Source organism: Lemur catta, chromosome 7 (assembly GCF_020740605.2).
Source record: "Lemur catta isolate mLemCat1 chromosome 7, mLemCat1.pri, whole genome shotgun sequence".
Classification (NCBI taxonomy): domain Eukaryota; kingdom Metazoa; phylum Chordata; class Mammalia; order Primates; family Lemuridae; genus Lemur; species Lemur catta.
Window position 1 is genome coordinate 44,907,558 of NC_059134.1, and position 22,268 is coordinate 44,929,825.

The 22,268-nt window shown below is 36.3% G+C and overlaps 1 protein-coding gene across 5 annotated transcripts in view; it reads left to right on the plus strand.

Annotated features, from left to right (window-relative positions):
• Positions 1-22,268, plus strand: part of NOX4 (NADPH oxidase 4) — a 143,707-nt gene that overhangs the window by 25,061 nt on the left and 96,378 nt on the right. For 4 of the 5 annotated variants that reach the window (XM_045557151.1, XM_045557153.1, XM_045557152.1 and 1 more), the window contains exons 3-6: positions 10,356-10,466; positions 12,080-12,164; positions 16,836-16,933; positions 20,432-20,459. In XM_045557151.1, coding sequence (XP_045413107.1) covers positions 10,356-10,466; positions 12,080-12,164; positions 16,836-16,933; positions 20,432-20,459 — 322 coding nt within the window. The remainder of the gene's footprint in view (positions 1-10,355; positions 10,467-12,079; positions 12,165-16,835; positions 16,934-20,431; positions 20,460-22,268) is intronic. The other variant, XM_045557155.1, reaches the window with a different exon arrangement.

Genomic DNA, 22,268 nt, shown 5'->3' on the forward strand with positions numbered 1-22,268 from the left:
ATTATGAACAATTTACATCTATGTATTTGCTTCTACCTTATCTTATACTTGTCTTTTCTCCCCAATCCTGTAAGAATTACCACTATTTTGGATTTTGGGTTCCTTATTTTTCTGGCACTGAAATAAATAGTTTTATCTCATATATATATTTAACATATTGCTTGTTTTGGTTGATTTTGAGCTTTTTGTGTCTTCAAAATCCTCACCTATGCTAATGTGTAAAAGATTCACATATATATTCTATTAAAAGTTTTGAATTTTGTTTTTGATATTTAAGTCCTTAACTATTCAGGAACTAATGTTTTTGGGTGGTTTAAAATAGAGATGTAATCTGATCTTTTCCCCTATGTGTAACTGATTTTTCCCTTCGTTGAACAGACACTTCTTTCCCTAGTAATCTGCCATTCCATTTCTGTTACCTATCGTAGTTCAATGTATATGTAGTTCTGTTTTGGGGTCTCTGTTGTGTTCTGTTGGTCAGTTTATCTACTGTATACATTCTAAATTACTGTAACTTTATAATAAGTCTTGTTATGTGGAGGCCAAATTCCCTCTCTTTCTCTTTTAGTGTTTAAGTTTGTTTTTTGCCTACATTTTTAAGTCAGCTTGCCAAATTTTATGAAAAAACCTATTGGGGTTTTGATTGGAGATGCACTGAGCTTATAAATCAATTTTGAGAGATTGATATCTTCACAATATTTGATCTTCTATATGAAATATGATATATCATACATCTTCCTAAGCCTTCTCTTAGGTTTCTTTAGTTCTTTGTTTTATATACAAGTTTTATACTTCTTTTGTTAGATTTATTACTAGATAATTTATAATTTTTATTGCTTGTATATAACAAAATCTTTTAAATTTTATTTTTAAAAAATTTGTTGTGTTATATAGCAATACAGTTAGCTTTTTTATATTGACTATATATCCTGCCACTGCAGTATATCCTCCTGGGATTTATATTAATTTGTTTATAAGGTGTTTGGATTTTCTGTGCTCTTATCTTTATCTTTTTCTATTTTATTTGGGTGACTCTTAGTGGTTTTATTCTCTTTTAGATGAAAATCTTGGCTCAGTAATATTTAGATTTTCCTTTTTAATAATATTAATTCATAAGTCTCAAAATTGCTAGTTTTAAAATTACTAAAGTCATGACTTTTAATTTTTTTTATATGCACCATTGCAGAAAATGATCTGTATGACACATATAATTTGAAGTATATTGGTAATAATTTTACATCCCATTATTTAGATAAGTTTTATAACTAGGCTATGATCATGTAGCTAATAAATGACATGGTTAGACATCTCATAAAAAAGACCTGTCTGACTCCAATGTGCTACAGTGACTTAGAATGAAAGTATATGTTCCATACTGTCTTTATGGCATGAGTCTTTGATTGTGAGAGCTGAAATTTCTAATAATACCTTGATGAAAGTTGAGCTCCATTTCAGTGTCTTAGTTTTCTATTGCTGCCTTAACACATTACCACAAATATAGTGGCTTAAAACTACACAAATCTATTATCTCACAATTTTGTAGGTCAGAAGTCTAGGGGCTCAGCTAATTTCCTTCCCCCCACCAATTGCCCCTGTTTTTTTTTTTTTTTATTTCAAATATTAAGGTGGTAGAAATGTTTTTGTTACATGGCTTGAGTCAGGGCTATAAGTGTCCCCATCACCCAAATAGTGTTCATTGTATCTGTTAGGTGGGTTTCTCCCCCTCTCCTCCTCCTCCCACCACTTGATTTCCAATGGCTTTTACTTTCCTTTGTGCACTTGTGTGCCCATCAGTTAGTTCCAATTTATTAGAGAGTTCACGTGGTGTTTGTTTTTCCATTCTTGAGATATTTTGTTTAGGATAACCATCTCCAGTTCCTTTCAAATTGCTGTAAAAGGCATTAATTCATCCTTTTCTGTGGCTGAGTATCACTCCATGGTATACATACACCACATTTTGTTAATCCACTCATGAATTCATGGGCACTTGGGTTGATTCCAGATCTTTGCAATTGTGAATTGTGCTGCAATAAACGTTCCAGTGAAGATGTCTTTTTGATAAAACAGCTTCTTTTCTTTTGGGTAGGTACCCAGTAGTGGGATTGCTCAATTGAATGGTAGGTCTACTTTTAGTTCTTTGAGAAATTTCCATATTGTTTGCCAGAGGAGTTGTACTAATTTGTAGTCCCACCCACAGCATTCCTTTCTTTGTGCATCTGTGCCATCATCTATTGTTTTTGGACTTTTTAATAAAAGCCATTCTAACAGGAGTAAGGTGATATTACGTTGTGATTTTAATTTGCATTTCCCTGATGATTAGTGATGTTGAGCATTTTTTCATATGTACGTTGGCCATTTGTCTATTTTCTTTTGAAAAGCTCTGTTTGTGGATTTTGCCCACTTTTTAATGGGGTTGTTGGTTTTTTCTTGCTGATTTGTTTGAGCTCTTTGTAGATTCTGGGTATTAACTCTTTATCAGACGTGTAGATTATGAATATTTTCCGATTCTATATGTTGTCTCTTCGTTCTGTTGATTATTTTCTTAGCTGTACAGAAGCTCTTTAATTTAATCAAGTCCCATTATTTATTTTTGTTGTTGCTGTAATTGCCATTGGGGTCTTAGTCATAAATTCTTTGCCTGGGCCAGTATCTAGAAGAGTTTTCATACATTTTCTTCTAGAATTCTTATGATTTCATGCCTTACATTTAAATCTTTTATCCATCTTGAATTAATATTCATGAATGGTGAGAGGTAGGGGTCCTGTTTCATTCTTCTGCATGTGGCTTTCCAATTTTCCCAGCACCATTTATTGAATAGGGCTTCTTTTTCTCAGTGTATGTTGTTGTCTGCTTTGTCAAAGATCAGTTGGCTATAAGTAGATGCTTTTATATCTGGGTTCTCTATTCTGTTCCATTATTCTATGTCTCTGTTTTTGTACCAATACCATGCTGTTTTAGTTACTGTAGCCTTGTGGTGTAGTTTGAAGTCTGGTAATGTGATGCCTGCAGCTTTGTTCTTTTTGCTTAGGATATCTTTAGCTATTCAGGCTCTTTTCTGGTTCCAAATGAAGCATAGAATTATTTTTTCTAGGTTTGTGAAACATGCCATTGGTATTTTGATGAGGATTGCATTGACTCTATAAATCACTTTGGGTATTACGTACATTTAACGGGGTCTGTTTTACCAATCCCTGAGCATGATATGTTTTTCCATTTGTTTGTGTCATCTGTGATTTTTTCCTCAGTGTTTTGTAGTTCTCCTTGTAGAGATCGTTCACCTCCTTAGTTAAATATATTCCTAGGTATTGTATTTTCTTTGTAGCTATTGTGAATGGTATTGAGTCTTGATTTAACTCTCAGTTTGACTGTTATTGATATATAGAAACGCTACTGATTTGTGTACATTGGTTTTATAACCTGAGACTTTGCTGAATTTATCTGTCAATTCCAGGAGTTTCTTGGTGGAGTCTTTGGGGTTTTCTAGATACAAGATCATATCATCTAGCTCTTTAGTGACTTTTTTTTTAATTTCCTGAAATATTTTTTTGGCTTCTTTTCATTGGTTTTCAACTTTCTCTTCAGTTCCATTCGTCTTATTTGCCACCCATATTCTGAGTTCCATTTTTGTCATTTTGGCAATTTCTTTGTGGTTGGGTTCACTGCTGTAGCTCCATTTTGATCCTTGGAGGTGTTGAACTGTTTTATTTTTTCATGTTGCCAGGGTACTTTTGCTGGTTTCTTCTCCTCTGAAACCTCTTTTCTCAACAGGTTTGCAGGGCACCTGTTCTTTGCTGCAAACTCTCCTGCTTAATTAGAAGAAGGGGAGTTCCCTATACGGCGCTTTTTTCTCCTACTCTAGAATGGTGACCTGGCAGGGAAGGGTTATGTGTACTAGAAGCCTGTAATGTAGCTGTTCTGATTTGTCCTGTTCACCTGTGATCGCCACTGTTCAAGCCTGTGCTGGCTGATCTTTGTGCTGGGTGTTGAGTTGTTCACCAGATAGTCGTACGCGGTTCAAGTTGTGAGCTGGGCAAGACCCCCCCCCCCCCCGCATGGAGGCTGGCATTGTGGGGATTGCTCTGCCCCGGGTATCCCCGTATAGGTGACATGGCAGCTGGGTGAGGCTTTCTAGGCAGTGGTCATGTGTTCCTGGGCTGTCGGCGTTTGCTTGAACTAAGTCCTAGTGTCAGTGTACTGGTGGCTTGAGGCTGGGGAGTCCCTGGTAGGGCGTTGGACCTTGAAGCAGTTCTGCCACCTTGCGGCAGTGGTGGAGGCTTAGGGGTGGAGTCTTGGGGTTCAGGTACAACAAATCTCAGGGGCAGTGTCCCAGGCTTGGTGGAAGCTCGAGCCACAGGGACCGAGCCTCAGCCTCCAGCGCAGGAGCTTCAGAGCTGGGATTGGAGAGGAGCCAGAAACCGGGCCCCGCGGGCCTCAGGCTGATCCAACCTGGAGGGCAGAGTCAGAGCCAAGCAGGCAGCAGTCTGTTCCGAAGGTTTGGGTACCTCGTGGATGCCAGGTTATGCATATGGAGGTCAATTCCAGCGGCCCAGGGACTGTGGAGTTCTTCCCGCACCCCGAGGACTTGCTGAAGCAGTCAGCCATAGCCTCCCGCGTTGGAGCCTGCAGGGAACCAGTCAACTTCCCTGCTCAGATCCCATTGCACTGTAGGGGATGGGCGCTTGGCTTCCAGTCACAGGGTATGGCTCAGGGGAGCCTCTGCTTAGCCTGCTTCCTCCCCAGCATGGTGGGGGTGATGTGAAGGCCACCACCGCAGAGCTGAGTCTTGTACTGACCTGGCATCGTGCACCTGAGAGCACAGGATGGCTGCAGCTGCAGAAACTTGGGATTGGCTGCTGTCTGATTACTGCCACACCTGCTGTCCAATGCAATGACTCCACACAGACTCTCAGTCCATCCAGACAGAGGCCTGTGGCAGTGGGAAAGGACCATCTCACAACTCTCCACAGTGCCTGCGGGGTGCCCCAGGGCGCTATCCTCCTGTTCTTCCCCATGTGTAGATGCTTCCTCTGGTCTTGTCAAATGTATCACCATCACCTTCTTTTTCATGCTGAGTGTCCCGTGTTGCTTTTCTGTGGTTTCACAGTGTTCCTTCTGAGAAGAGCTATCTGTAGGTAGGCATCTGCCGGCAATCTACACTTCTTTCCTTGAGAGCAGCCTGCCTACAGGCTGCTTCTAGTCCACCATCTTTTCAAAACTGGCTGATTTCTTTACTCTGAATCTCACTAGGTTGAAATCAAGCTGTACACCAGTTAGGCTTTCATTGCTAGGCTCTAGGAAGAAGCAGCATCTAAGATTACTTGGGTTGTTGGCAGAGGACACCTCCTTGCAAATGTAGAACTGAGGTTTTCATTTGCTTGCTGGCTGTTGACTGGGGCCACCCTTAACTCCAGACACCTCTCATGAGTACTGACACATGGGCCCCTACCTGTCAGAGTCAGCAAATGAATCCTTCTCATGCTTGGATCTCTCTGACATCTCTTGCTGCCCAATCTCTCTTCCCTCCAGCAGGAGAAAGGTCTCTGCTTTTAAATGCTCATGTGATTAGATTGAACCCACCTGGGTAATTCAGGATAACATCCTTGTTTTAAGTTCCATAACCTTAATCACATCTACAAAGGCCCTATTAATAAATAATGCAACATACTCACAGGTTCCAGAAATTAAGGCTTGGACATTTGTGTGTGGGCTTTCTGCCTATCATACTCGTTTCTCTGATCTTTCAAAATAATCACACTATGAGTATACTAACATAATAGTGGTTCAGTCTAATTAAAGAAGCATGAATGAATAGAAAACTGTTGTCTTTTCATTGAGGGAGTCAGGATGAAAGATGGAGAAAGGGTAAGGATGGAGTAGTTATCTTCCTTATTTCTCCTTGTCTCTCTCATTTGTTTTTCTTGTCTTTTTTTCATTTTCTGGGAAAGAATGAAGGACAAAGATTAAGAAATGTAGAACATAAAACTTGAATTTCTAGAAAATGTTTTTCTTTTGATTTCTTTCCTCCTCTCCCCTTCCTTTCTCTTCTCTGCTTCTCTTTTCTTTTATCTTTTCTTCTTTCCTTTATCACTTTTTAATTTCTTGTAGATTTTTTTTGCTACTTCTTTCCTTCCTCCTTTTTTCTTCTCCTTCATCTCTCTCCCTTTCTCTTTCATTCTCTCTCTCTTCTTTCTTTTTTTCATTTTTTTTCTTTCTCTAAAGTAGTAGAATAGAACTGAACTTACTAAGGATAGCATTCATTGAATAGAAACCTTCTTGGGGGCATTTTATTATACAAGTAGTTATGGTTGAATTTCCTCAGAAGATGTTATTATTTTCTTTCTTTGTAGATGAGTAAAGCAAAGATCAGAAAATTCAAATAATTTTTCCATAGCTTGAAAGAGATAATAGAAGGATTTTAGCTCTGTTCAATTTGACTTTAAGGCGTGTGACTTATGAAATGTTCTCTAATGAGAAACTTCCCTTCATTTCACTTTCTCTTGCCCCATGATCTTTATATTGGATTGAAATGTTTTCTTTCTAGAATAATATTCAATCTTTACAAAATCTATTAATATAAACACTTAATGTGTTTATGTATCGAAATGTATTCTGAATTTTTAAATTATTGTTTATTTTTATTCATTCGTTCATTTATTCACTTAAGATTTAGTGAGTGCCCATTTTGCTGGATAGATTTGCATACAAATTCTGGGAATAAGAATAATGGAATTAGGATTTTTTTTTGAAGCATCTGCTTTTTGTAAAAGATGTACTTTTTTCACTTTATCCACATCTGTAATACTGTATTTCATGTGGGTAGAGAGACTTAATCTTCTTGATCATAGTGGGGACTTTCAGAGACCACTTCATAATACTTTCCCATGATACTGTGAGTTGACCATTTTAAAAGTATTGGTGGATATAAAAGCTTCATGAATAAAATCAGCATGAAGACTGAAGATATTTGAAACAAGTTTAGAGTTGAACCAAATCAAATGCCTATCAAAACATGGTACAAATGTTTAAAGATTCAGTTTAATTCAATAAACATTTACTGAATACTGCCATTGTGTTAGGGTGGAGGATACAAAGCTGTGAAGACCAGGACCCTGCCGTTGAGAAACTTATCCCTTGGCTGTGAAGAAAGGGAAGAAATGAATAAGCCAGATCCAAAAATTGAGAGGCAGATAAAAGGAGAAATGAGATACCGTTGGGATTTCTGCCTCTCTAGTGACTGGCCTTGTGGGAATATCTGAGAATCAAGGCAATGCATAAGAAGCTCAGAGAAGTTTGATATCTAATCAGACACAAACACATTTATGAATATACCAACTGAAGAAGAAATAGTGCTTGCTGGGGACATAGAAGTATCTCATAACCAAGGAATAAAGTGAAGCAATCAGGCCTGGTGGGAGATGAAACCGAAGAGCCTGGTTTACCTAACAATCTCTACTGGCAAGTACGCCATAATGTATGTGGCCCATGGGAGCTCCTGGAGCAGGCTTTCCTTACCTCTCAATTTAATATCCTTTCCATATTCTTCAGTGTCAATTTTTTGCCTTGGTTTCAACCCTGAGATGAAAAGAGTCATATAGTTTAGGGTACAGAATATCTCTCCTACTTTGTGTGACTTTGGCAAGGTATTCAGCTTCTCAGATCCATATACAACTCATCTAAAATGAGTATAATAGGTTTTACCTTGTAAGGTTTTTGAAAGGATTTTCTGTGATTCATTAGAAGCACTCAGCCTATTGCGTGTTCTGTATTAGATGATAAGGAAATGGTAAATACTCTGTTTATTGTACCTTACTATGTCAGCTTTCCACAGATGAGTTCTTTGTTACTTTTGATTTGTTTTTCCTTCATGCCTATTTAGAATATTTACTTTTGGTTTTTTAATTTGTTTTTGTTGACTAATTTTCAAATATAAATTTGGCCAGTAAGTTTGGAAATATGCAATTGCATTTACTTATTATAATTTAATCATTAGTGTTTGATAACTTATAAACAGCACAGTTTAGCTGAATAGTGTAAGATATTGGTTCTCAACCAGGTTGCATGTTAGAATCATTTGGGAAGCTTTCAAAAATGTTGATATCGAGGCACTACCCTAAGCCATTGAATTCAGAATTTCTGATAATGGATCTAATTATTATTTTGTAATAGCTTTTCATCTCTGAAGTGGCAATAATAATATCTCTTCATCCTATCTAACAAAGTTGGTCTGAGGATTACATAAAAATGTATATTCAAAAGCAATTGATGAAGTGAGAATTGAAATAAAAATGTAAGTTGATATTAAAGCATTTTAGAAATACTCTGCTTTTGAGGGGTTTACCATTTACTTAGTAAAGCATTTTAGAAATACTTGGCTTTTGAGGGGTTTACCATTTACTTAGAGAAACAGGACAAACATAAAAAGTTCAAGGTAACATGTCACATACTAAATGGAAGTAGCAGAGAATAAATGTGCTGGGAATCCCATCCCAGATACACTGGGTAGGCAATCCTTAATGACTATATAGCTGTGACCTTCTCTAGCACTTACTAATTATTTATACCTCAGGTTTAATGATCAAAGAACAAAAGTGATAACCTTATTAGGTCTTGAGAGGGGTATTAGGAGGGAAGTCTTATCTAGGGTGGTTGTCTAAAACTGCCTACCTCAAATGTTCATTCAAGTCACTTAACAAAATATTTATTGCCTTCTACATGCCTTCTGGGCTTTTTCTTTTTTTAAAGCCACTTTGAAGAGGCAGTATAAAGTAGTGGTTAACAACACAGATGCTTGAGCCGGAATGTCTAGGTTTAAATTCTGACTCCACAACTTTTTGGTTGTTTTATGTTGGGGAAATTCTTAACTTTACTATGGCTCAATATTCTCTCTTTATATAAGAAGGATGATAATATTAATAATATTAATTCCCACAGTTGTCAAAAGAGGTTTAGTATGTTAGTAAGTGTAAAGTGCTCTGAACTGTGCATAGCCATAATAAGAGATGTGTGTTTGTTAACATCTTTGCGTGATATTCTTCGTTTGTTTTAATATGAAGATAATGTTTTAAATTAGCTATCACCATATGAAAATAGCATTCAATACACCTGATATGTCCTTCTTCCAAGACATACTCAAATATACGAATATCAGTTTTCCAAGGCACCATCTTATTTGAGATTGGTAATTTGCAACAATGTGGATGATCCTAGACAATATTTTGCTAAGTGAAATAAGCCAGTTATGTCTGTTGATCTATTGCACAACATGGTGACTATAGTTATTTAATAATAATAATGTATGTTTCAAAATAGCTAAAAGAGTAGATTTTAAATGTTCTTGCCACAAATAAATGATTTTTGGGTGATGGATATATTAATTAGTCTGATTGGATCATTCCTCAATGCATACATGTATCAAAACAGTATATTATGCTCTATGATTATATACAATTATTTTCAATTAAAAATGAAACTTAAAAAGAAGATTGGAAGAAGTGTTAGAAGACATAATGAGGGAAGTGCAGAAAGCAATGAGAACATTTATACCAGTGAGATCTCCCCTAGTTTCGGGTCGGAGAACTCTAGAGTAGTGCTTATGATGAGACCTGAAAGATGAATAGAATTGGCGATGTGAAGAGCTTGGAGGCCGTGGCGTGTATGGGGGTGGGTTGCGTGGAGACTGAGAGTGTTCCAGAGAAAGAGAACACAAATGAAAAAGCTTTGTTTAAAACTCTGTGACCTTATCAGTGAACAAAAGATCCAACACCTCTTGAGTGTGGAGGTGCAGAATACACTGATACGTTCTAGGGCTCTTAACACCCACAACAGTGGGATGGGTACAGAATAAGAAATTGACCTTGTGCTTGGAAGAATGTTCTCAGGTGATTGTAACAGTAGCAGAAAGGGAGGAGTATTTAGTTGTGTGGCAGTGCAGAGCATAAAGAAACCAGTTTTTCTTAGGGGGATTTGGGAGATAAAAGGGGAGGGTTTTTCAAAACTGGTTGGCATTTGGCATGATTCTTTTTTTCCCCTTCCATCCCATTTTATTATAATCCTGTCCTTGTGTTCCAGAACGAATGGCTGTTTAATACACAACACAAAACACTCCTAAAATGGATCTTGTTAACATTCAAGTCTCTCATTTCTTTCTCAGTGTATTAAATCAGAAGGGGGAAAAAAAATCAATAGGTTTAGTTTACCCCAGTAAAAACACCTTTACAACAGGAAACTAAATGTGTCAGGAATCTGACCAAAAAGGAAAAACAGATTGAGACTTGCAGTGTTGTAGGTCCAGGTCAGGGTTGTGTGTAGTTTCTTTTGTCCTTAACTGTGTGTTGACACTTGCCTTATTTGTTCAGCTAGGATTGTGCCTAAGCAGAGCCTCTGCGTCTGTTCTTAACCTCAACTGCAGCCTTATCCTTTTCCCCATGTGTCGAACACTCCTGGCTTACCTGCGAGGATCCCAGAAGGTAAGAAAAAAAAAAAATCCTATTTATAGATTCTGGCATATAAATCAAGTATAACAGTTACACATTAGTTCTGCTTAGTTTTCACGGTCTGACTTTTGTCTAGAATGATTTCTTCAAAGATGATGGCAAAGGCCATGTCACCTGTCAAGATGATCCGTGAGCTGTTCTGCAACACTAGATAAAGGCAGAGAATAATAGAAATAGTAACAACAGTGGTTTCAGGCACCGTGCTCAGCACTTCACCATATGTAATTGTGAATCCTCACAATGATTCTGCAATCATGCATTGTTAGTTCCATTTTACACACGAGGAACTTGAAGCATAGAGAGTTTCAGTAACTTGTCCAAGATCATGGGCCTGGTGAATGGCAGAACTAAGATCAATCCCAGTTCTCAGATCTTTCCCCTATACCGTGCCTCATTGAGATCCTATATTTTCATTTAGCTAAATCCAGGCAAGCAAACTAGAACCTTGTAGCCTTTGAGCAAATACATGGAATGATTGCTGGTGTTGGTAATTTATCTCTGCTTAACACACATGCTCATTTTGTATGAAATAGGCTTGAAAAAGATGCCTTGATTAAATAGTGACGTCATGTGCGATATTTAGTGTTATAAAATGGAGATAAGAAAACAGAAAAACAGTTGTTCTGTTAAAACTCAAATAAAATTTTTTTTGTCTTCGATTATTTTTGTGTGAGAGTGCATGTGCAGGCATGTTAATTTTTTCACTAAGATACAGTGCTGAATAGATACTGATATTTTAAAAGGAGTTGTTAACTTGAGGTCACTTTGATGTTCTGTGAATTTCATGTGTGCAGATTTACTTTAGTAAAACTTCTCAACCTTTTTATGTAATTTTATTTGGAAACTCTACTTTTAATGTGGTAACTTGTAAAAATAACTCTTCCTCTAGGTTGCCTACCATTGTACAATGCTAGGTTTTGATCCCTGTGGCTGGCCCTTGGCTTGGTGTGAAGAAAGAGAAGATAAGTGGCAGGGAAAGAAAAGTTCCCCCTTAAGTCTCCCAGTATTTAATAATCTTTCAAGAATTGTCTCCAGTGTGAAACAGTGATTTAAAGATATTTGACATTTAATTTTGTTGTAGGAGCATGCAGGCATTTAAAACCATAGATGAGATTGCTTCATTTAAAAATAATCGTATTTTTTGACTACAAAATAAAATAATATATATTTTAAAAGTCGAACATTCCAGAAATATGCAAAATGATCAAAATTTTCCCTAATCTTACTCTGCAAGAACAACCACTGATGACAATTTGGGATAAATGCCTGCAGACAGTTAACATATAATGCCATTAATGTTGAATAGTATAGGATCATAGTGGAGTTTATGTTTTGGAACTTTTTTCACCTAACAATATATCTTTCAAATCTTTCCATATCAATAATACAGCCTTCTCACATTCTCTTTAATGACTTGGGTGTTCCATTGACTAGATATATCATAATTCATCTCACCAATTTTTTATTAATAGGCTTCTGCCATATTTCTAAAATTTTAATCTTATGAACAATTCGATAGTGAAAAACTGTATATGTATATCTTATTTGTTGCATCATTTTTACCATATTAAATCATTTTTATTTAGGTTCCAAGCAGGAGAACCAGAAGATTGTTGGATAAAAGCAGAACTTTCCATATAACCTGTGGTGTTACTATCTGTATTTTCTCAGGTGAGAAAGCCAAAAAATGTAAAATATATTGTTAGAAATACACATTTTATGAATGATTAAAGGTATAATTTTATTGTCTTATACATTATCTGCTGTCACCAACTTGAGATTTTCTTATTAAGTAGCATAGTGTTCTTTTCCATGTGTTTAAAGAGGTTTGTCTGGGAGGACTATGGAACATGGGTATATCTTATGGTTTTTGGCACTATAATATCCAAAAGTTTGCCCCCAAGCTGATAATGACTATTTTCTGAAAGTAAATAATATCATTTAGAAAGATTGGAAGAAGCACACTGAAAGCTTTTAAGCGCTGAAAGTAATGCTATGATACGAATTTAAATGCATGAAAAACAGAATGTAAAATATTCATTCATAAGAATATGATTCCACTCCAAAAATTATATTTAATAAATGTTTTCTTTGATATTAATGCTTGGTTAGAAGAAAAAAATGTCAAAATTTGTGAATTATATCCTGCTCTTTTCTCAGTTAAAAAATGAAGTGAGAATCTGACTGTTACTAAGAGTCATTTTAAAATACATTTTATCCTGAAAAGTATATGATACTTTTCAAATGTTTGGAACAGAATGTAATAAAAATAGTGATTAAGTATATGGACCCTAGAGACAGATTGCATAGACTCTGTCTCCAGCTACCCTTCTGCTTTACTGTGTGACGTCACCTCTCTGATCTTCAGTTTGTTGTTTTTTTAACTGTAAAATGGATTGACAGTAGCACCCACCTCACAGTTTTAAGGCCAAAATGAGAAAATGAATATGAAGCTCTTAGGATAGAATTATTTATTATAATTTACAATCTCAGGGGTTAATTATCCTGGTGGCATAGCACCTGACATTTTCACCTGGCCATTATTTGATATGACATAGCTGTTTTGATACCAAGGTCATTTTGACTGGACGTTTATATATGGCCATTTGACTTGGGAATATTTCAGTATGGCTATTGCCAAGAAATCATTAAACTTTCAGCTTTATGAAAATTTCCAAGCATTGTTGAAACAGACATCTTCACTGTTTCATCTCTGAATGTCTTCCCATTGGTAGTCTCCATCCCCAGAGGTGAGAGGCTCAGAGATGGGATTAGGACTCTAGTGAGCATCAGGACTGAGAGTGTGGTATTAGGGATAGATTAGGGGTAAGGAGGGTGAAAGGTCAGAAATGGAAGAGGATCAGGAAACTTTGGCATATTCATTACTCAGTTGTTTTCTAAAGAGTAATCATGTCCCAGTATTCTGGTTCAGTTGGAAAACAACTAAGAGACCGAGAAAGTAAGAGTATTGCCGTGAATGGGCTTGTGTTCCAGAGGGTTTGCATTCTGCCACTCACTAGAGGTCTGACTTTGACTGAGTTACCGTTTTTACCTTTGTTTTCTTATCTGTAAAATAGGGATGATTCTATCTACCCATTGTTTTGTTGTGAGAATTAAATGAGAAAATCTATGCAAAATACTTGGTGTAGCTTCTTCTCTGCTGCCTAAAATTAGAAGCCCTGAATTCTTTTGACCTAAAAGGCCCTTTAAAGAAGGTGAATATATCCCTTAATGATGCATTTCTCATAGGTGTTACCTACAATTTTTTTTTTCATGGTAATTCAAGAATAATAACAATTTTTCTGAGGATTCTTTGTATTTTTGAATAATAAAGTATGTAGTTAACATAAAAGCTTTTAATTTAAAATGAAGGGATTTTTTATTGTGGATTTTGTTATTGATGAAGCTATATAACACAAACAGTTTTGCTTAAATAATGTTGTATACCTGTGCCATAGTTGAGTCACACCTGAACACCTTTTGTTTGACTTGTTTGGAATCCTGTCCTTGCTTGTTAATTAACCCACTTCTAGCTTCCTGTCCATTTTTTTCTCTTAAAAATACATTTTTTAAATACTTTACTTTTTTAGAGCATACTTAGGTTCACAGCAAAATTGAGAGGAAGATACAGAGATTTCCCACATACTCCTCACCTTCACACATGCATAGCCTTTCCCATTATCAACATACCCCACCAGAGTGATACAGTTTTTTGCAATTGATGAACCTGCGTTGATTGGCACATCATTATCACCTAAAGTCCATACTTTCTACATTAGGGTTCACTCTTGATGTTGTACATTCTATGGGATTCATAAATGTGTAATGACACATATATTAGCCATTATAGTATCAAATGAAATAATTTCATTGCTCTAACAATCCTCTGTGCTCTACCTATTCATCCCTCCCTCCCTGCTAACCCCTGACAACCCCTGATTTTTTACTGTCTCCATAGTTCTGCCTTTTCCAGGATGTCTTATAGTTGGAATCATACAATTTGTAGCTTTTACAATAAAAAGGTGACTTCTTTCACTTAGTAATGTGAATTTAAAATTCCTCCATGTCTTTTTAAAGCTTAGTAGCTCATCTCTTTTTAGTGCTGAATAATATTCTGCTGTCTGGATATACCATAATTTATTTATCCATTCACCTTCTGAAGGACATCTTGGTTGCTTCCAAGTTGTGGCAATTATGAATAAAGCTACTATAAATATTCATGTGCATGTTTTTGTGTGGCAATAAGTTTTCCACTCCTTTGGGTAAATACTAAGGAGTATGATTGCCAGATCATATGATAAGAGTATGTTTTGTTTTGTAAGAAACCACCAAACTCTCTTCCAAAGTGGCTATACCATTTTGCATTCCCACCACCAATGAATTAGAGTTCCTGTTGCTCCACATCCTCACCAGCATTTGGTGCTGTCAGTGCTCTAGATTTTGGCCATTCTAATAGTTATGTAATGCTATTTTATTGTCACTTTAATTTGCATTTCCCTGATGATATATGATGTGGAGCATCTTTTCATATGCTTATCTGACATCTATATGTCTTCTTTGGTGAAGTGTCTGTTAAGGTCTTTGGCCTATTTTTTAAATCAGTTGTTTGTTTTCTTATTATTGAGTTTTAAGAGTTCTTTGTATATTCTGGATAACAATCCCTTTACAAATTTATCTTTTGCAAACATTTTCTCCCAGTCTGGCTTGTCTTGTCATTCTCTTGACAATGTCTTTTGCAAAGCAGGGGAGATATTTTTTAATTTTATTGAAGTCCAGCTTATCAATTCTTTCTTTCATGGATCATGTTTTTGGTGTTGTACCTAAAAAAATCATTTCCAAACTCAAGATCATCTAGATTTTTTGCTGTGTTTTCTTCTAGGAGTTTTAAAGTTTTGCATTTTACATTTAGGCCTATTTTAAGTTAATTACATTGAGATTCATTTTTTTTTATTGTATATGAATGTTCTGTTGTTCCAGGACTATTTGTTAAAAATAATTTTTTTTCCATTGTATTGCTTTTCATCAAAGATCAGTTGACTGTATTTATGCGGCTCTATTTCTGGCATCTCTTTTCTGTTCCATTGATCTACTTGTCTTTTCTTTTACTAATACCACACTGTCTTGATTCCTCTAACTTTATAGTAAGTCTTGAACCTGTCTACCTTTCATGTGACCTTTTTCCCACCTTTAATTTGATTACCTGGAGGAGCTTATAAGTCTTTTAAATTACTTTTAGGATATTTAGCATTCTAGTCCTCTCCCACTTTCATTGGCTTTTGAACTCCTTTCCTCTCTACATCTCATATTCTAGATTGTAGGGGGTTATAGAGTTTTCTAGATTCCAAGCCATGTCTTCTTTTGAATCACTGTACTTCCCATACATTGTTGTAAACAGTAATGGTTTACTAAGCAATTTCAAATCACTTATCTCATTAAGTCTCTCATTTCTGTCACCATCATTTTACAGAGAGGTAAACTGAGGCTCTGGAAGGCAAGCAATATGGCCAAGATCACAGGTTTTCCAGCGAGTTATCTCATGTTCTTATCTGACATCTGTATATCTTCTGTGAAGTAGCACACTGCTACTTCACTCACACCTTATTCTGCCTATGAAGAAAAGTTGGGAAAGGTGGCGGGTGTGATGGGCCAGTGCTCAGATCACTTGCTCCTGCTCTCCCCAACTTGCTCAAGATAATTTTTTTTTTCCCTGACTGTGCCAAAATGAGTTTGTCTTCAAATCTCTAAGGAGCTCTGAGTCAGTTGAACACTGTTTTTTACTGTGAATATTGTTTTCCTAGATTTTTGTCCCATGAAGTGATTCTTAACACGTTTGCTATTGGATTAGGACATTATTTTTAAAATTTGTGGAGTGTGAAAAATTTAAACTGGTTAGAATACTTTCCGTAGGGCTATATGTTAGGTTGTGGGGCGGTGAAGTATACAAGATATATATCGGGTTGGAAGCCATGGGAGAGGTGAAAGACATAGATTACCTAAAATATCAAGGAGCTGCTTAAGTAAATAAATAAGTACCTGTATTATCACACACACACACTTATGTAAATGTGCATGTGGGTGGGTGGGTGTGTATTTTTTTTTCTTAATCCTGACTTACTAGGGTTATTTCATTCCAGCCTTTGAAAATTTGATAAATTGTCTGTACTCAAGTGGTTTTTTTGTGTGTGTGTGTGTGTGTCTTTAAAACTTCAATTTTCAACTTAATATTTCATTGTTCACATAAGCTGTCAAATTTGATCCTGCATTTGCTGAGAGAGGACCCGACTCCTGGCTATAGAGCATATCTGAAAATCCCACTGACTTGTGCCTGGTGTGATTCTGTAGGTGTGCACGTGGCTGCCCATCTGGTGAATGCCCTCAACTTCTCAGTGAATTACAGTGAGGATTTCACTGAACTGAATGCAGCAAGATACCGAGATGAGGTGGGTGGTCTCTGTCTTTCCATCTTCCTTTCACTTGTGTGATGACTAATGAGGGTCTGTGATTTTCACAGAAAATTTGTACCTTGCTGCTCCTTTTGAGAGCTTTTAAAATGCAGTTGTCAAGTTGAGTTTTATTCTTTTTCAGTAGAAAATATAGGTAATTACTATTTCATGGTCTCTCCTGCTGAAAATGGGAGTTTGCAGAGTGTCTACGTTTTATATTCTGTGTGTTCAGATGGTTGCCACTCAGGCCTACCTTCTGACTCCCAACAGCTCTTGTCTAATTCCTATCATCCAGCTGAGAGTGTCAACAGTGCCATTTCGGGGTAAAAATACTTTAATAACTTACGTACTGAGCTTGAGGGAAAAGGGCAGAAAAGTAGATTGATTATTTGTGAATCCTGATAAATCAATTTATTTGACTTAAAAAATATTAGTGAGATTTCATGATTCATTCATTGTTTTTTTAAATCCTCAAAATAAGTGTCCCTTAGCTGAATCCTGTAGCAAGCAACACGTGACATGGTGCTTTTCTCCATGTGAACCCACCCATGAAATGAACCTGATGGACAGCACGTGCACGACCCTGGGTGGGTCTCTCTTGCTTGGTACTTTCACACTGTCCCCAGGCTGCCTTTGTTTCACAATGCCAAGAGTGCATCAAACCCAAACTACTCTGTGTCCCATTTAATCATAACCCCCCCGTTCTGCCCACTAAGTTTGTTAGTGACTGCATAGGACCATTACCCATCTCCCCCAAGTCCATTCTCTCCCCTACATGTCACCAGAGTTTTCTAGATTACTACTGCTGTGATCATGTGCTTGGCTTCCTTCCCAAAACAAAACAAAGGGAAAAAAATAACAACAAACAAACACAAAACCAAAGTAGCAAGCAACCTTTGATAAATCCCTTGGTTCTACTGGTATTTTTAAAAATACCAATATGAATTTACCCATCTCCTCCTCCCCCTTTCCCACCTAACGGGTACAGTGCACACTATCTGGGGGATGGGCACACTTGTGGCTTTCACTCAAAAGGTACAGGGGCAATTTATGTAACCAAACATTTGTACTGCCATAATATTCTGAAATTAAAAAAGAATATATGATTTAACTGGTCTGGGTTGAGGCCTACACATTGATATTTTTTAAAAGTTCACAAGGTTTGTAGAGTGTACCCATATGGAAAACCACTGAAAAATCCAGCTCCTTAGCATGCCAGTAATGGCTCTTCTCAGGTAGTGATTTTGGACCCAGCCGCCACTTCTGCCTGTCTCCCACCCCCTCCCTGCATCCCTCTGTCATCCTGCTCTCTGCCCGTGTCACTAGGATTATTTGTTTCCTGCTCCTGCTGTACAGTTTCCTTTGCTTCTCTTTTCTTTCTTTGCTTTTTTTTTTTTTTAGAATTCATATGTTTTCAATAACTGTAATGTTTTTCTCATTCTAATGCAATATACTTTTGCTTAAGTTTCAATATTTTTCATCATTTTAGAATTTGCAGGGATTAAATTTATTTTCTTTGAAGAGTGATACATGCACAATATAAAATGTTTAAAAACTCTCAAGTAAATGAAGTTAAAGATGAATGCTTGTCTTCCAAAAGTAACCACAATTTATTTTATGTTTTCTTCTAAGCTCTTTTGAATGGTCTTTTATAATACTTATTCCTCTGCAATCTACTTGTTTCCATAAATATACATATTGCTGTCTTGGTGTATCAGACTATATAGATCTGTCTCATTCTCTTCATATGAATATGTCATAATTTATGTCTTATTCACAGACATTTAAGTTGATACCAAGTTTTCGTTATGAATCACACTCCAGTAAACTTACTTCTTTGTACACTTCTGCTGCACAGATTCATAGATTCAGAATTTTGGCTAAAAGGTATGCACATTTTAAATTTTTATGGGCAGTGCCGAATTGCCTTTTAAAAAGGTTTCTCCAGTTTACACACTTGCATCAGTAGTGTATCAGAATGCCTATTTCTACACTTCATCTCTGGTTTTGGTTTTGATTTTTTTTTTTTCTAATTGTATGGATGAAAATGGTAACTCATTGTTTTAAGTAATAGTTCCCCTTTCTTTACATCTTTCCCTCCTTTTTTCCTTCCTTTGTGTTTTCTTTTATTCTTTCTCCCTCTTTTCTTTTAGTAAATATGTATTTAGCATCTAGGAGGTGTAGGACAATGTGCTAGATGCAGATGAAAATAAAAGTGTATGTATATAGACATATATAAATATATATTTAAATATTATATATACTCTGTATGATGTGTATATATATAATAAACAGATATATTATTCTGTGAATTGCCTTTGGAAAAGATGGTGTTGTGCCATATCCCCTAGTGTTCTTGCTTTATGCTTTCGTTCTGCCTGCAGTGACACATCCTCCAGCTGTGACTGTTGTGTACACCCTAGCGAAATCTGCCTTGTCATCTGTGAAACCACATCTCACCCTCACATTCCATCTTCTTTCCCTGGTGATACTAATTGTTCTGTCTTCTGGGTCCCATAGTTATTTATTTATCTTTCTAGTTATTACCACTTTATTTAGTCCGTGTTATACTTTTACTGGTTGTTTATATATTGAGTTTCTCTAGATTACCCTTTAGCCACGTTGCTAACACCAGGAATGTAAATCAATTGACCTAAGCCAGGTAAGAAGCTATTCCTGGACAAGTGGTCCTTGTTCAAAGCCCCTGAGATTACACGATATAAATAGCTTCCTACTTAGTATATAGTCTGGCCTGACCCCAGATTCATTGGAGGCATAAGGATTGGAATTCAAAAGCTTGTGCAATATTAAGGACAATGAAGGTGAAAAATAAATCCACAAATCTATTGGGGAATGATCTGAGTTTTCCAGAAGGTAGGAAAAAAGTTGACTATAGTCTAGTATAGCATGAGAGATGTAGTTTAAATAGTACTATAACAATATTAATGCATCACATTTCCAAATAGCAGAAACCTATCCCTATTTGAATATCTCTCCATTCTTCACTATATTTGAAACATAGTAAATTCTCAGTCTTCTTTGCATTGAGTTTACAGTGTGCAAACTCTCTATATATTTTATCAGTTTTGATTCTCACTGTCTTGACCCCTTGTAGGTACAGTTTCGCAATTTCGGTAGATAGAGTATATAGTGACATTTCACATTATAGCTAAAGAGATAGAGTCTCTAAATGGTCAGAGTGGCCTTAAAACACACTACCACTAGCTTTAAGTAGCCATTAAGATTAAAACCTAGGCCTTTTGAGTCCAGTGTTTCGCCTTTCTCAGATGGATAGACTTTTTGAGTTGGATTTTTTACTTATTATAATCTCCTCTAGCATTGTGAAGAAGTTATGAAACTTAATTGAGTCTCTCTCATTGAGGAACAATGTCTTCCATGCCCAGTATATGGCTCGTATACCCTGCATATTCCTTGTAGAATTATATATCATCGGTGTTTTATTTTTCAGTCAATTCTTTTTTTCCTTTTTCTCAGGATCCTAGAAAACTTCTCTTCATGACTGGTAAGTTGTTATTCTTAGCCTTTTATTTAGATTCAGGAACATATTTGAAAATAAGCATTGTCAAATTGCATAACAATTAGATACATGTTAAAATGTAACATGGAAAATTTGCCTATCAGAGCAATTTTAGGAGATCAGGCATAAGGTTGCAGTGAATGCAGAGAAGAGGGACAAGGCAAATAGTTGGGGTTTGAATGAATGGAGAGTAAAAGCAAGCAAGCAGGTTTCTAGGCCATATGTTCTTCCAATGAAAAGAATGTCACCCCCTGCTTCTCTAGGGCCTGCTCTGTGCCTGCCGCTGTGGCAAGTGCTGTGGGAGACAGCAAGCACCGCATGTCGTGGGTTTCCGCCCTCCAGGTGCTGGAGAGAAACACCAAGCACTTTGGGTATCAGTGTAGTTCTTACAATTCATTAGTTTAGTAGGACTTTTTGTGACCTTAAAACCCATAAAAAAAAAAAAAAAGAAGGAACAGTCATTAAAGTGAGTTATTTTTCTTGAAATGTGTCTCCTATTTCACTTGTAATTTATTTTTCCTTCTCAAGCTTATTGTCCATGAAATCTCAGTCTAGACTATTCATTTGTTAAAGCTCCTTTGTCCATCTCAAAATTTTCTCATTGTGTTAGACAATTCTTACTAAAATCCTTCTCTTTCCCAACCTTACATTTATAAACATGAATGGGGAAAGCTCTACTTTGGGATTTTTAGTCACATATTTCAAGGATAAGGACGAGTTGAGATGATCTGTCATGAATGTTTGGCCGTAATACCTTATTAAGGATCAGAATTGCACATGGAACTGAGGCACATTACCCTGTCACATGCATTGTTTTTATTTTGAATGAATTTTATTATGAAAAATAGTCATTCTGGAGCTTTCCCCCTCCATGTCACAACTATATATTTAGATTTATAAAATATATTTTGGTTTTGCCTATAGGTTTATGATCTTTGCCACTTGTAAAGTATTTCACAGTTTTCAGGAACACAGTTTAGCTTTGTTTACAACTTTGCTCATTGAAAACATGTTTTTTTATTTAAGCCTCAGGAATTGGGATGAGAAATGGGAGGGCAAAAAAGCATAAAAACAAAACCTTATGTATGAATCAATGTATTTTTTGGTTCATATGAATTCATTTAAGAGAAATAAACAAGAACTCTGTTTTAATATTATTTTCTACAGCACAAAGTTTAACTGAAGGCTTGGAACATTTAAAATACTTTTAAAAGTTTAGTTTACAAAGACATAAAAAGATTTGTTATGTGACTAAAATGTTACATTAAGACATTTAGTATAATGAATACTTCTATATAAGCAGGTGATCTCTCTACCTAGCATGAAATTCCACCATCCCATTTTCCTTCCCAGAGGTCTCCATGGATGGTATTGGACTAATTAAAGAAGATACTTAAATTAAATTTCCTGGCTCCACTGCAGAGAGTCTCTGGGAGAGACTTGGTAGTGTGTTTTACTAACCTTCTCAGGTGCCTCCGGAGTTACTGTTCTACCCGTACTGAACATCTTGTCACACTCTTGAGCATACCTTCTCACTCCTACCTGCCTTTTGTCTGAAATAGCCTCTCTTTTGTTCACCTGGTTAATGCCTATTCCTCCTTGACATTACAACTGACATGCTCCATCATATACAAACTCCTCCCTAATTCCAATAGGCAGAGTTGGTCTTTTCTTGGTCTGGATTCCTAAAGCTATGTAGTACAGTTAGCCTTCCATGTCTGTGGGTTCTGGATACACACATTCAACCAACCATGGATGAAAAATATTAAAAAAAACCAAATAAAAATAACAATA